At 43.1% G+C, this 16,467-nt stretch overlaps 1 protein-coding gene across 3 annotated transcripts in view; it reads left to right on the plus strand.

The window, feature by feature from the left end:
• drosha (drosha ribonuclease III) overlaps positions 1–16,467 on the plus strand; it is an 84,832-nt gene that overhangs the window by 54,137 nt on the left and 14,228 nt on the right. For all 3 annotated transcript variants that reach the window (XR_003842304.1, XM_029529199.1, XM_029529200.1), the window contains exons 24-29: positions 1,414–1,458; positions 5,153–5,310; positions 10,521–10,626; positions 11,949–12,090; positions 14,423–14,505; positions 16,038–16,141. Coding sequence is in view for 2 of the 3 variants with exons in the window: in XM_029529199.1 (XP_029385059.1) it covers positions 1,414–1,458; positions 5,153–5,310; positions 10,521–10,626; positions 11,949–12,090; positions 14,423–14,505; positions 16,038–16,141 (638 nt within the window). In the remaining variant the exon portion in view is untranslated. The remainder of the gene's footprint in view (positions 1–1,413; positions 1,459–5,152; positions 5,311–10,520; positions 10,627–11,948; positions 12,091–14,422; positions 14,506–16,037; positions 16,142–16,467) is intronic.

The following is a 16,467-nucleotide window of genomic DNA, read 5'->3' on the forward strand; positions in this document are numbered from 1 at the left end:
TAATCTAATAATATGTCAATACTCCATTTACAGCCTGTTCCACTGCCCCCATGTGGCCAAAAAAAAAAAATCAATTAATGCATTTCTAATGAACGTGGTTAACCAGGATGAGCTTAGTTAACAGGAGAAAGATGCTCCCTGTTATTGTTTTGGACGGCATTTTATCAGGTGCAGTTTACAGCTGGCGGCTCTAAGAGACAACATATTCCCGAGACTCTTCCTCTCCACGTCTGTACTAAGGCGTTTAATCAAAGCAGCAATGGCAGCTGGTGGTCATATTGGGTTGGTGGCCCAACAGATGCATTATATTCATTAATAGTTCACACTTGACCAGCAGCAGGAGCATCACATCAGAGCTACTGTGCTACAGCAGGAACAGTCTTCTTAAATACAAAAATAAACTCAAAGTCTCCGCAACTGGTGCGTCCGTAATTCCTCTCATATGAAAAGAGAACTCTTAGTCTCACATAGCTGTCAGCCTTTCACTGAAAACTTATTATGGAACCATATTGTTGTTTGTCTTTTTGGGTTATTCCATCACTGTTAGGCTGATGTGTCCTCAGCCTCTTAACTTCTAGACATTAAAGAAAGTACAAAGTGCTCTCTCTAGGCCAAATGGTCAGAAGTCAGTGGCCTGCGAGCTCAATGAATTTATCCCAATGAGTAAATATAGGGGATGAGCTTCCACACTGACACTCAGAATCTACAACAGTGAGTGAGGTCTATAAGTTTTTGTTTGGGCTATAAGAAGAAAAGAGAAAAATATATCTTGTGTTTCCGTTGTGAGTGTTCGATGTGTTAGCTCCTCTAGTTTCCACCAAAATAAGAAAACTATATGTTGTAATGGATTTTTTGGAAAAGGCAAGGGAGTGCTCAGTCCTGTTAGCTCATATATACCAGCAAAGAACCAGAAACCTCATCTGAAGCTCAAAGTTCAACATGTTCAGGTTTAATCTCGTGTACAGGTTGAAGTTACAAGAGCACGGCTCCCTGCTCATTAGGGTAGCTCCAAAATCTGTCACAGGGCCGATGAAATTAGACAGAGGAAATGTTAAAGGAAGCCACACTAGAACACGAGGTTTTCGCTCTGAAGCTGGTACCGTAATTGTTGGTGAGAACAAATATTTAGATCTTTAATTGCTTCCAGGGGAGGGAAGGGAAATTACACACATTTTTTTTGTAATGTTAAAATCACCCAGACACCTGTAGAGAATTAGGCTCAAGTAATCTATCATCACTGTGTTTTTAATATTTTTTCAGCCTCTTTTATCATTTTGGATTCTTTGGCGTGTTTGTTTTTACTGTTGATTGATTGTTAGGAGGGCATTTATGAACACAGGTGACCCCGAAGCCAAGGGAAAATCAGGGAGCTGTTCCTTATGACTCACCATCCCTCTGCTTCTGTTTTCACAGGACCTACGGGAGGTTTGGCTCAACTACCCACCACACCCCCTGCAGGTTGGTCGAGATACGTTTCATTATTGATGTTTATTTTGTGTGGCGTGCCTCACATTAAAACTCACCTCACCCCCTGACACAAAGGAATTCTCTCATCTTTGAACTTTACCAGCCCCTGAATGTGTGTTGTTCTGTGTTTGTGTCGCTAGCAGAGGTGGTCAATCTGTTAGTTATTTAGCCTGAGGCTGACTGAGTGCTTTGCAGATGTCACAAGCCCCCAAGTAGCCGTCCACCAGTCTCCATTGTTCTGCTCCCCTGTCTCGCTGTCTCCATTTTGGTTGAGACCCTAATCCTCTTTTTCATTTGATCCATCCCTCTTCCCCTTCGCCATTTGCCCCCTTTCCTGTCATCGCCGCTCTGCACTCACCCCCTCTCTTCTCTGCTGCCGCTCTTTGCTTTACATGATCTGCCCAGAAAGATTGAACATGTCAACAGTGTTTGTTTGAAATTAGGATTTGGAAGAAGAGATCAAAGATGCCATAACAGGATTACAGTCCCGAATCACATGGGGCCTCCAGGGACCGTCAGGCATCCTTCCCTCTGATGTGTTTGTGAGGAGAAAGTGTTTCTTTTTGTGTTTGCTGAGACTCATCTTGAAGCAGTTCAATTTCTTTATCTCCCTTCATGAGTCGCTGCATTTTCTTATGTGCATCTTTGCATAGCCATGTTTGGCTCAAAATAACATAACACTTCTCTACTCATACCTCTCTGTGTATATAAACATATATCTGTTTATTCCCTCAGCCTGTATTTAACTCTGGAGAGCATCTGGATCCTTTTTTTTTTGCTTGTTAGTGCTCAGAATAAACACATTGTGTCCAGCAGTTTTGTTTACCTGCCGAGTTACTCTGTGCACCGCGGTCAGGGTGGAGCCCCGGGGTCAGACCTGCAACCGCCCTACCATGCAACCTCCACATTGTGCTGCATGAGTAGTGATTAGCCGCTTCAGAACAGCAGCCTCGTTACTACGCACACAGTGCGTGGCTGAGCTTTCCTCTGGGTGGTCCTCTGCAAACAGGTAACGCCTGTTTAATTGTGCCAACCTCCTGGTAGCCAGATAGCATCCTGACCTTTTGGTTTGAGAAGATATAATCTGTTTCACACCAGTGGAAGAAAACTGCATTTACTGATCCTATAACTCTAACTTATCCTATAAGTCAACAAAGTTCCCTCAAGAGTTTAGGTGAGAATATTGTACCTGAAAATTGTTACTGTGAGGTAATAAGTTGCCGCCTCCTTCACTGGCTCACCAAGATGAGGAGGACTAAATGAAGGTGAAGAGGAACCGTCTTAATGAGGTTCGAGAGGATGGCAGTGGCAGCTCGCCACGGCGTGGGTAATTATGCGTACACCCGTCTTTGGCATACATGCATACATTAGCCCTGCCACCGACATGCCCTGCAGAGCGCAGTGGTGTGCTTTCGTGGTTGACAGGCACATCTTTATGTCTTTCGTGTTCGTTCGATTCGCACCAGCGCATCATCATCCCCAGCTCTCTGGAATAATTTACCAGAACGTCATTTACGTTGAGTTTGGATTTCAAAATTTCTCCTTTGGTTTATCAGGGAGATACATGAGTGTCAGGCTTTTTGGGCCTCAAAAGACCTCGGCTCTGATTCTGCTTTCGGTCTGGACTGAGCTGAAAGTGATGCTTTGAAGCCATTTCAAAAGTGTGTGTGTGTGTATATATATTTTTTCCACAACGGCTGTTGGGGTTTTTTTTTCCTCCTCCTCGCTCCTCTCCGTTTGAAGCCTTGCTGCTGGCCATTCCCCCTGAAGGATAGCTTGAGCCTGTGAGTGCTGAACTCGTCAGATGTTGTTAGTTGTGATGCATGACATTTAAATGCCTTTAGTTAATTAACAGAGAAAGAAAAATGGCAGGAATGAAGTGTTTCTTAGGACATATTGGATGATGGAACCATGACATTACCAGCAGCACTCCAATTAAAATACCGAGTTTAAAAATACATCTCTGCTTTTGCACACTGGCTTGACATGGGAACGAAAGCTGTTTACTTGTCATTTCTTCATTAAAACAGATGAAGCTTCCAAAAAAAAGAAAAACAAAACGAAGAAAGTGGCTATCTTGCAGCAAAGAGCCTTGAACGTTGCCTCCTTTATTCTTACATTTTCAAAGACTCTATAGTGTACAGCTAAACCAACAAGCCAAAAGATCAACCAACATCCACATGAAATTCATGTGGCTCAAATTTTCAGCTTTCTGTGGAAAAGATGTCTTGGTCAAGCTTGCCGTACAGCTGTACCACGAAGAGACCAATTAGATGCTTCTAGCTGCCTAATTAATGCACCCATAAGGATATCTCTTGATCCAACAAATATTCATGCGCATATTTTCTTAGCATATCATTTCTAACGAGCACAAGCATGAGCAAATTCTGTGGCAGCGTTTTTTTTTTTTTTTTTTTGAGCCTCATCTACCCCTGAACTGGCCAAGCCCAAAAGCTATTGTTAAAAGCCTAATCTACAACAGTTTTCACAACAAAGAGCATTATTTCAAAACTCTCCAGGGCAAGAGTCTCAGAAATAACTGGCCTTAAAACAAGCGAGGAGATATGTAAGCGTGTCTGAGTCACCACAGATATCAATTGACTGTTTGAATCACCAGATCCAGAGAGACCGAGAGAGAGATTCGAGCTGTTTGACTTAAAACTTAATGACGAAGAGATTCCATCTGCTGCAGATCATCCAAGTTTGTTTTGAAGCGGAGTAAAAACACACACTCTAAACAGGCCCTCAAGCAGCACATACTGAAGAGGTTCATTTCAGTTTAGGAGTTAATCTGACGCTCTTATGGAGTTTTTTTTTTTTCTTTTTAAATTTTAGGATCCAAAGAGTCATCACTTTGTTTGTTATTGACTTTCAGTAGAGTACAGGACATCGACACACAAACGCTTTTTATCATCCCAGCCCGTCAATCTGAACACGTAGCCAAAAGTATGTGGACATCTGAGTGTTGCAGGGGTTTGTTACTTCTCAGCCTCATCAGTTGGATCAGTTCTGGCTCATTTTTTTAGTATTCCAGTTCATCCTAAACCTGTTAGAGGGGGACTGAGGCCCACGGGCCCCACACCATGCTGGGCTAACCACTTCTAATGGACTAACAGGGATAGGTTTCCACAGAGCCGTGGCATCAAAAGCTGGACGTGAACTATTGATTTATTTTTCTATTTTATTTTATTTTTTTGCCTAGAAAGCACAAAATGCTAAATTATCTTGGACCCAGATGCATCTCTGATTTACTTGTGTGATAGAAAACATCCAGGCCTCAGGTCATCTGGGACAGGTTTACTCACTTCCTCTGCTCCTTGTCTGTGCAGAAAACCTCCTGAATACTTGGGATCTACCTTAACTGGGCTATTTGCAGCAAGACGCCAATAAATCACATCCCAAGCATAAACTAGGTTTTAATATATTTTATCACTGCAGCGCTTCTTTTAAAAGAGTGCACCAAGTCTCCACTTCAATATGACCTATTAAATTTTCTTTTATTTATTTCTCTTCATGTTCTATTTTTAATGTATTTCCATATGGCTGCGCTCTAATGTCAAGATTTTCCTTCTTTTATAGCCGAAACAAGACAGAAATGTTTCAACAATAACAATTTTAACAGATTATTACTGAACTTAAATGCTCCAAATCACATTTGTGCTCTCTCTTTCATCCCATTGTGCAGGTCCAGGAGCCCCAAACAGACCGGCAGCTGATTGAGACCTCCCCTGTCCTTCAGAAACTGACCAGCTTCGAGGAGTCCATCGGAGTTTTGTTCACGCACGTGCGTCTGCTTGCCAGAGCTTTCACCTTGAGGACTGTGGGCTTCAACCACCTCACCCTGTAAGTACAATGGCGGTTTGTTTGTCGCTAACAGAGTTATAGCCAATAAAAATGCAAAGTGAGGCACTAGTTGGCCAGATGTAATTAGAACGGATGCTGCAGAAGTAGCCGGAGTCAGTGTGCTGCTCCCTTTAGAGGTGATAAGGCTCTGTGCATTATCATATATAATGCGATCTGAGATGCAGGGAGTTTTCTCAGATGTCGAGCATTTTAAATTGTTGTATCTGTTGTGAATGTGGCAGCGGCCTCCTCCCACATCATCATTATGTCTGCCCGCCTGCTGTTTATACATTTCTTCGCAGCAACTAATTCAGTCTGTATGACAAGTTGTGTCTTAGATGTCATGTTTAAAGTATGCTAGTGAAATATTCCACTAATCCAATCCAGAGAGGCAGCGAGGGGCCTGAGGGACTCTGAAGTCCCTGTACCTGTGAGGCCAAACCCCCCTGCCCCATGGGAACTGGGATTTTGGGCATTTCTCTTTTCTTTTCTTTTTTTTTTTTTACTTTCACTGGAAGCTCATATCTTATTTGACAGATTTTTTTTTTTTTTTTTACAATTGTCTCTCATTGTCAAGCTTCACTCCAGCTTTTGAATCCCTGGATTCTCACTTGTTGGGTCCAGGCTCTATTTAGACCACATGTGGTTCACTAGGGCTGCAAAATTAAGCACAATATCCAAATTGCAGCAGCTGCAGTTTTTTGATAAAGGCGAGATGTGTCCCAGCATTGCTGTGCGTTGTTTGAACCTTACGTGTTGTGGTACTGCCATTGGCTGCATATAAAAATCAACGTAGTTTCCAGGCTTGACTGGCTTCACTGGCTGTAAGTATATGGGAAAATGAATTCTCTTCTCACTGGATTTATTAGCTCAGCAAATGTTTTTCTAAAGCGTTTTTGTTCTCCCTCTTTAATTTCAAGCCTGCTTCAATTCCACATTATGTTTATTTTTTTAAGTGATCGTCCCGTTTGGTGGAAAACATGCTTGTGTGCTGCAACCCCCAACACATCACCTCATCTTTAGCAATTACATTTTTTTTTTTCTTTTCAGTCCAACTGAGACTGCATTTTCAGTATCTGCCAACATAATCGCAATATGCTGCTTTTGTTCTGTTTTGCTGTTAATTGTAACGTGATGCTGCAGTCACTTAGCTCTGGCACGCCAAAAGTTTTTTCTTCTGCTGTGACATTTCTCCAATAACCGGCAAAGTTACAAACTTCTACAGAGATGACTCCGAATTGATCTTGGAGGGAGCGGCTCGGGCTGTTTGCAGACAAACATGTCATCATTGTGTCACTGCAGGGTAACCTCGCACAGTCATTGATAAATGGAAGAAGGGGAGTCTGAGACGACTGCTATTTTCATATGAAAATGTTCCGACTGATGAGGCTGCGTACTTCAATTTGAAATGTTTCTGGTTCTGAGTGTGAGATTGTTATTTGCAATGGAAACTTAACAAACTTCTGAGCTTTACAATTCAACACAATAGCCAGTTTGACAGCTACAACAAATTAGCCTTGGCAGCACACCTCTGATATCTCATTGGCAGGCTGCACTCTGTAATTGCTTGCTTAGTTTTGCCACAAGGACATTGCTGCGTGCGCGAGTGTGTGTCTCTGGTTGTGTGCATGATGTGTGCACGTAGAGCGCACAGCTGTGTATGTTGTAATCCATCACTTAAATGTCAAATCTCTCTCCACTCATGGTCAGTGAAGTCGATTAGAGGTCCAGAGGTTTGACTCCCACTGAGCTTTACTTTGAAGACTTTTTCATCTCAAGGTTGATGCCAATGATACTTTCTTTTTTCACTTGATGGCTTAATCTATATTTTTATTTCGTTGTATTTTATCATTACTTTTCCCAGAGCAACAAAAAAAAAATGGAGGCAGAGAGAAAGGAAAATATATGTATTTTCAGGATGATTTATCTTCATTAGTTCATTAGTGGCCAAAGGCAAGTTGACCTAAATAGAGCTGACTTGAAAGCTGGGACCGAGCAACAGCGGCCCATGGGGACCAAAGGTCATACCAAACTAGGTCACACTGCCATGATGGAGAGGAGGAGGAGGTCAGATAACAGGAAGTAAGGTCAGGTAATAAGGTAGGCAGCAGATGAGGAGACAGTACAGGTTGACCCTTGGCCTATCACTTTTATGCAGAAGTAGAGGACAAACTGACCTAGAAGACGACGTGAGAGGCGGCTGAGACTGGAGGCTTCTATCAGACAGCAGAAACGCAGCGCTGCGGCCCCCAGGCGCCGGGCTTCCTATCTCCTCTCACAGCGGAAGAGCCGGGTGTTGCAAGAATTTCACCGTCTGTGAAAAAAGGGATCCATCTCTCTTTGTGCTCAGCGTTGTTTTCTAAATCAAAGCACATCTCACCGTGCAGCTTTTACTGCAGTCACTTCAAGCATTTGCACACGCAATTACGTTTTATTGAATCGATTGTTGGTCTCACAAAGAAAGGGCAAGTTGCATAAATCAGTAAACGCAATGTTTTGGAGTATTGCAGTTTTTCTAAATCGAGTACCTGGAAAAAGAACAGCAGTTTCTTTTAACACAGGACTCGTCGCTACGAGAGCATCAAACATCATTGTGGTTTATGTCAGCGAGCCAATTTGTGGCGGATTATAAGTGAAAAATAATGTTTAATGATTGAGATTTCACATAATTTGCTGTTTCTAGAAAAGCTACTTGAGGTGAGTTGGTTGAATAGCTTGTCTATAAATATTTATCATGCACATTGAAACTTTAAATCCATGGCAGTAGTTTATCTCCACTTATTTCATTATCTGTTTGGCACAATTTCATAAGAAGGGTCCTTGAGATTTCATTATATTGAAGAAGCATTTTGAATTTATATTAATGTTTTCATGTATTTTTATTTTTATTTTTATTCTTTTATCCCCCTAGATCCTGAATGTTTCGTTCCCAAGCCGCTGGTCCACTTGGCCCCCTCTCCTCCTCCCATCCCAAACAACACTTCAGCCAAAGTAGCTCCGGTTTACATATTTGAACGTAATACAAGCGACAACACATGAATAATTTTCCTAAGACCGTGGGAGGACAAATGTCCCGCCAAAATGGAGGGCTCCCCTCTTTTGGAGTGGGCAGCCAGTCGCCGCCTCTTCAGAGGGGCTGTTAAAGGTGTTTTAGATCAAAGTCAAAGGCGAATAAAGACCTCAGCTGCACACTTTACTTCAATTTCCTCCCACCTTACCGGAGCATTGTGTCTCTGCTGTTGAAGTGAATCAGGGGCGGCTCTTTGTGCAGCCTCACACAGCGACGCCTTCCTCTTTGACCCACTCTATCGCTCCTTTTCACCTCATCTTCTTCTGTTTTTTGTTTTTTTTTTTTTTTCCTCCCCTCCTTCATTTCTTGCCATCACCCCACTGTTCCCTCTCCCGCTCTGCCTCCTATTGGACGTGAAATTAGCTCACCCTACACCCTTCGCCATCTGTTGCTACGCAGCATGGGTTCCCCTTTCTCCAGCTCATTTACAACACATATAGATTGAGCAAACCTGTTGGCACGCGTGTTGCACGGTGCTGACAAGAGGAGGCTTTCCTCTCAACCTCACATCCTCTCACTCTCGTCTGCGGTGACAGAGCCTTTTTAAGAAAAAGCTAGCTGGCGTTTGTTATTTTTATCGTGTAAATGAAGCTCAATCTGGGATCTTTCAGCTATGAACTAAAAGGAATATGTCTTCCTTATCCTGTGTCCCTGCATTATTTACAGTAGATAAACTGCTAAGTCAGAATATCTTGCATCAACATTGATTATTGGTCTTTTTTTTTTTTTTCTGAAAAATTACAAACATTGCTCTCAAAGATGAATATTTTATAATATCGTTGAAGAATAAATATCTTTGGGATCTCGGTGAGGCCAAACGCACTCAGCTGGGAAGTTTCATGAACTTTTTGCAGACTTCCAGAAAGTGCTGCCGCTGTGGTTTGAGTGATAGAGTTTTTTCCATTCCTCCCTCCCGTTCCGCTTTCTTATACACCAGCATGGACGAGCAGAGGGGATGATTGAAGCATCGGCCCTCTATTAGTGAAAAATCACTGAGTTCTTCAGAGACTCACTGAGTTTTCAGATCAAATATTTAACTGACTAGTTAATTGAAAGAAAAAAAAAATCTGATACTGTTGATAATGGATAACTTGAAGATTTTTTTTTTTTTCTTGGAAACAGTCTCTTATTCCAGATTATTAAATGTGACATTGTGGATTGAGCACATTTGTGTTGTGGTCCAGTTCTCTGTGTTTTATGTTCTAAATATTTATTCAACAGAAGGTGAACTGATAAACAGCTTAAGATGTTCAAGCTGTAGTTTCAATCACACTTTAACTCTCCGGTTCATATTTTCTGCTTCTCATGAAAGCTAGCAGTGCCGGGAGTTGGACAATAAACTTTGACCTTTCCCTTCCTTTGATGCCAGCGTCGTCCTCCTCTGCATCTTTCTCTCTCATCTCCAGGCTCACTTCTCCTGGGAGGAGTTCTTATCTATAGATGGATATGTGCTCTGCTGCAGCGTATACCTACCTACCTGCGCTCACTTGCTTCCTGCCTGGCACAGTACCAGCCCTCATCTGCAATGCTGATTTATAATTCTGTTTTATTAATGACCATTACAGCGGCAGCAGTTTGAGCGTGCTTGCTGCTTTTCAGTGACGATGAGAAAGGCGGGAAGCTGATGTACAGTATCACAGAGATGCCATTAGCATTTTTCCAGGAATTGTTAGAAGGTTGAAAGTTGCTCTGTAAGTCTGTGAGCTTGTTCGCTGCTTTTATGGGCTTAGGATTTTGACAGGCAGTCCTGCAGGTGTACCGGAGGTTTTTGTTTTTTTCCCCTCACCCATTTATATTTGAATTGCAATCAAAGCCCAGAGTTTTCCTCAGAAGGGCTTCTACTTCAGGCAGCCTCCGAGTTGTCACATTGCCTGTCAGTACAGCTGTTCCCAGAGGCCACCCGTGAAATGTACATCATCCGACTTCACCGTTTCTGCTAAAAGACTGAAAGCCTGGTAGATTTGTTGAGAGCATGATGCCTTTCATACCCCGTTGATGTGTGGCTGAATAACCTCATGTGAAAACCCTCCTGGTCCCCTCTTATTTACCCCATTTCCTCCTGCTCTCCTGTCTCACCCCCTTGTCCTTTTCACACGATTGACTATATCCATCCATCTTTTCTTTTCTCCGTTCTGTCCAGGGGCCACAACCAGAGGATGGAGTTTCTGGGAGACTCGATCATGCAGCTGGTGGCCACACACTACCTTTTCATCCACTTCCCTGACCACCACGAAGGACATTTAACAGTAAGATCAAATCACCGTGTCACCACACATGCGCTCCTTGCAGCCAGCGGGCTTGAACTTCTTGCACCTACATCTTTGTACCTGCGTTTTGTCTGTACTTAGTATCTGTGCTTCTACTAACAGAAGTTTCCTGAAAGCACACTTCACTGTAAGTTTACATGAAATGAAGTTACAGCTGAGCTTTGGCGCCTTTGTGTTATAGCCCCCCTTTTTTTTTTTTTTCCTTCCTCCCATCAATCTTCGAATCTCAAAGTGCCAGCCAGGTATTCACCCCCTTCTTCTTTTTCTTGTTTCCACAAAATAACTCTCTTCCGCTGCTCACCCCACACTGCGCCTGTACGTTTACTGTGCTCTTTGTGATGGGCATTGTCATGAGACAAAATTGTACAGCAGTTTTCAATAACACATCTTTGTTGGCACATTTTTGCTGAGGCTGTCAAGTGTCTGAAAAATAAAGTTACGTGTGTGTGTATGTGTAAGTGTATACTGGCTTGCACAACTTGGAACACAGGTACAAAGCAAATGATCAGACTTTGAACATACAAGTCCATTTTCTGACAGCGTCAAACAGCATTAAGTCTCCCTCTTTTCATTCGAACATCAGCATTTCTCTTTAGAAGGCTGACTCCTCAAGGCTGCGGGGATTGAACCAGTCTAGAACCGAAAAAACCTCTGCAGTTAGACGTTTGTCCGTGGATATTCTTTTAGAGGGAAGTACGATGTTGGCTGTATAAAAGCTTCCAGAAAGCCTGCATTGAGGGACTGAAAGCTCCGGCAATGCCTATGCCCAAGAGTCCTGACGGAGTACATTTGAAATGGATTTCAAATCGGGAGAAAAAGTGCTCATTCAACTAGTGTGTGTGTATGGTTGTGCGGCTCTGATTGTGATTGCAGTGTGTACTGTTAAGGAGGGCACATCACAGTGAGACAGAGTCAGACAGTCATATTTCATTCCATTTGCTCTTTTTCTGCATCTTGTAGCTATATTTATCATGTTTGTGTTTTCCCTTTTAGAGACGTAAATGTACTTCACCCTTTTCCAACATGTTGTCATCCGCTCAGCTCCAAGTCACAATGTAATATTTAACAGAGCAACGTGCAATCTCCCTAAAACATTTACTCTGCATTACCATTTCTGTCTTTGATGAATTATTCTATGTGGCGGTTTATTTTGATGTTGGGTATTTTATTTATTTATTTATTTTTCCTTCTGCATGTGTGTACTTCTGTACATTTCAATGCATCTGTGTGAAGTCTCCATGTGGACACGGGCAAAAGTGACGTTCAGTGCGTTGTTTTTTGTTTTTTTTTTTTGTCCACAGCTGCTCCGCAGTTCGCTGGTAAACAACCGCACTCAGGCTAAAGTTGCAGAGGAGCTGGGCATGCAGGAGTTCGCCATCACCAACGACAAAACCAAACGCCCGGTCGCACTGCGGACCAAGACCTTGGCCGACTTGTTGGAGTGTATGTTCACATTATTTTCAGTCATTCGCAGACCCCTCTCTCTTTGCTCCTGAATGTGCAGTCTGAGAGGCCAGAATGAAGTGCCAGTATTGATTTCTTTGTTCCCTTTTGTGGTGGATATCAAACAGTCACTTCTCTGCTGAAGCCACTAGAAGTTGCCCCCAATGCACTTAGTGTGACTGCAACAGTTAGCCATGATTTCTTTCATTTTGTTCTCATTTTCTTGAAATACCACCAGCTACAGCTGCCACAATACCTCACAACCAATAATGAATGCACTTTTGGTATTTTTTCATAGATTTTTTTCCTTTCCATATAAAACCAGAGTAAACCATAACATGTTTAGTAAAAGAAGTGGATGGCGAGCAGCTTCTGGTGGTTGTTTTTTTTTCCCCCACCTTGTTGCTAGCCGGTAGCAGAGAGTTGTTATTGTAAATCACCAAAAAAAACAATCACACATTACAGTTTTCTATCATGATTTGACTTCCTATATTACAGCTTCTGATCTGACATGTAGAAATTCATCGGCGTTTTCCTCTAAGTCTGAGATCCCTGTGTTTTTTGTGTCATGTCAAATAAAAGCAGCTGAGGTCTCGACAGTGGCTCTAGCAGAGTGAAGAAACACTTTTGGCCGTGTTTGCGTGTGGGGAAGCCCGTCAGGGATTATCTTGTGGCAATTCAAACTCCTGCTGGTTTTGTCACTTGGTCCTTGGTGAATCTCTTCCCCCGTCATGTGGAAGAAGAAATCCACTGCCTCTTTCCTCCCAGACCGATCCCTGCTGACCTTTAATTCTATATCAAATCGCACTCATCCTGGTGTGAAGTCCCGGGGTAGACCGTGACTTCAAGCTGTTGAATGTACTCACCATTCCGCCCTTCCCATCATAACAAGGGAACCAGTCGTTTCCTTCCTCCTAGGAAATCACAAAAAGTTAAATGTTCCAAATGTTCGAGGTCATTTAGAAAAAGTCCCAGAGACACTGAACTCTGACCAATGAGAAATTTAGAATTCTGTACTTAGCACAGCTGCCGTTCTGATACTGATATTTGACAGGTTACATTACTTTATTAACATGTCAGCCTTAAGTCAGTTTTAAAAATCTTCTATTGTCTGGGCTGTAATAGAAGCTGAGGGAGACTGCTCCAAAATGAATGCAAAAGATCCCCAAAACCCCCAAACACACAAATTTAATTTAGATAAGGGTGTCCTTTATTACTGCTAATGAACAGACAGAATTATGTTTTTTTTTGTGTTTAATTGTTATTGCCGCATTTCCCTCATTTCAAACCTGCAATTAAAGGAAGTCTAGGGAAACTTTATCAGGAGTTCAGGGCTCCGTGCATATCTCATTAGTATTAACAGAGAGTGTGGTGATCCCTTCACAGAGCAGGGAGAGACCATCACAGTCCATGTTAGCACAAAAGAGGAAGCCAGCAGCCACAAAGACTGTATTATGAGGATTTTCAGAAGAAGTGGAGGGAAATTGAGAAAGACAAATAATGGGGGAAAAAAACAAACAGAGAAAAAACATTAATATGCTCTAGGTCAGCATTCAAGAGACAGACATTAATGGATGAATAACCACACACACGTGGAGCTTCGCATCATTTGCCTTCCAAATGATCCTTCAAAGTTCAGGCCAGAGCACAGAAGATGACACAGGAAGGGGACGGGGGTCAGCGCTGGAAATGAGCGCAGCTCTTCCGCATATGAACAGCTGTGCCCTGCAGCTACGGCAGGCCCTCGCTGGCCTCCTGAAATATTACCTATTATTCCTCTCTTGTGTCCAACGGTCTTAGTCACAGAGATGAGTGAATGCAGTGGCAGCTAATGGCGGAGGGGAAAAACAAAGAGAAAGCCACGAGATGAAGATGACACCCAGCACCAACCGCTTACATTTCCTCTCGTTCTTTCAGTTCACGCGGACCGTCCATTCAGCTTGGCCTATACTTTTACCATATATATATATATATATATATATATATATATATATATATAGAATATTGATGTTTCTGTGAACTTTGTCTGGCCCTTGGTAAACAAATTTCCTGTTGGTTGGAGAAAGGCAGCCAGCTACAGAGCCATCCTCTCCAATTGTTTACATTAATATCACATCAGTTACTCTGGAGGACCACAGCTGAGGTTTGTCCTCTGGTCTTTCTTAATGCTTTATTTGTTTCAGCAGAACCTGAGCCAACTGTTAAGCAGAGCAGAAAAACGAAGCCACACATCAACTGCCATCTTTTTATTGCTTTGTCCATTTATTTATATATATATATATAAATATGTTTATTTTTTTATTTTTTGACTGCTCTTTTTTTCTTTCTGCAGCTTTCATCGCCGCACTCTACATTGATAAAGATCTGGAGTACGTGCACACCTTCATGAATGTCTGCTTTTTCCCCCGCCTGAAGGTGAGCCTATTGATAGCTATTCACCACCCTCACCTGATCAATGAGCCACTGAGCCGGACATCTCAGAGAGAAAGGACCAGGGAGATGATGAAGAGCAAGCTAATGGCCGGGCCCTAATGGCGCCTGCATTGACGCAAGGCTTGAAGTGGTGCTCGGCTTTTGAATGCCTCCCACAATTGCGGCTTGAATTGCTATTTTAGTCATCTTTAATGGGAATCGCAACAGCGGCGGAGCGTATTTATTGGGCTGTTGACGCAAGACGTCAGTGTTTTTCCATTGATCCAGGAAGTGCTGCTGAAAGCAGGTTGGATAGAACAAGTAGGCTTCTGCCGAGACGTCCAGAGTCAGATGTGAGTGAGGAAGTTCAGGGATTCGATTCTTTTACCACATTTAGAGAGCTGCTCATTAACACAGCTGCTGTGGTAAAACATAAACTATTGCATATACTCTCCTGTGAACGGGCATGTTCACGTGTGACTATCTACATGCTGTGGGCCTCTCCTCGAGAAGCTGTTCCAGTGGTCTGATATGCCATGCTAATTGCTGTCTTCGTGTGCCTCTCCTGGGAGATTCTGCAGGAGCTGAGCTTTGCGTCATGGTTGCTGTGAGAGAGCACCTCATTTCCACTTCCAAGAGAAAAGTTGTGAAACAGCCAGTGTGTCTCCTTACATAGCCTTCTGGAAACCACAGCTTTGCACACTGTGCTGCTTCATCCAATTTGGATGGAAATAGAGAGGCAAAATCAGGGATGTAAACGTTCCTCTCCTTATGTTGGCCCCCCCTCCCCCCTCCCAGCTGCCCTGTGTGATTACGCAGATAGAAGGGGTTTGCGTTAGCGTCGGTACATCTGTGCACTTGAAATGGCCCATGCTAGTGCCGGGCTATATGCTGCGCTCTTTTCAAAACAGCCAAATTTCTCTGCTTTAGGCAAAAGGAAGTGGGGATGCCCCCCAGAGAGAGAGGAAAAGTGGGAAGGAGAAGAAGGGAGAAGTAAAACGCAGAAGCAAGCACTGGAGAGATGGATGGGTTTTGGAGGCAGTAAAGCGAGAGAGTAGGAGAGCGTGAGCAACAGAAGCAGAAGCAATCTTTGTAGAAAATTAATAGGAGCAGACAGTTCTGGATTCAAAGTCTGCCTTTTTATGACAAGGCTGCTTCCCTGTTAATGGAAGAGCTTTTAGAAGTCCCCCTTGGATAAGAGAAATGTATCAGGGCTGCACACCTGGGAGACTCCCAGACGCTCTTTATTTCTGGTTGAGGATTGGCTTTTGTTTTAAGTAGCCGGTGATTTGTACGCAACATGGAGAAACGGATGGAGAGCCAGTCAGAGAGAGAGCAAATAAGTGAGTGCAAAAGATGGGATGGGGGTTGGAGAGGGTCATTGCAAGAATGAAATAAAAGCCTGAGCGACCGAGGCGGAGAGCGAGGGAGAGTTTGTAACTGCAGCTGATTTCTATTTCTTGTACTTCTCTGAGCAAAGTTGGAGAAAGAAGTAGTTTGATTGCATGTACGCTGTGTGTGTGTGTGTGTTGCAGGAGTTCATTCTGAACCAGGACTGGAATGACCCAAAGTCTCAGCTGCAGCAGTGCTGTTTGACCCTGAGAACCGAGGGCAAGGAGCCCGACATCCCGCTGTACAAGTAAGACTCGAGGAAAAGCCGCTCACAGGCTCACGATGGTGTTTGTTGATAGAAAAACTGTGTTTTCATCCGACTTCCCCTTTACCCAGATTCTCGGTATATCTGTGTTTCTCTCATCTGTCCAACTGTCAAAGTGTCCTTGGCGAAGATACTGTGCGGCGCTATGAAAAGAACAAGTGCCCTGTGAATGGGTCTATATGACCTGTGTTCTATAGTGCTTTAAGTGCCCATTAGGACGAGAAAAACGCAGTGGCAATGCAGTCCATTCACAACTGCATGAAGCAATTTTAACTGTTTGTCGCCCACTGGAAGCTAACTGTTCCAAC

This window comes from Echeneis naucrates, chromosome 20 (genome assembly GCF_900963305.1).
Source record: "Echeneis naucrates chromosome 20, fEcheNa1.1, whole genome shotgun sequence".
NCBI classification, from domain to species: Eukaryota; Metazoa; Chordata; class Actinopteri; order Carangiformes; family Echeneidae; genus Echeneis; species Echeneis naucrates.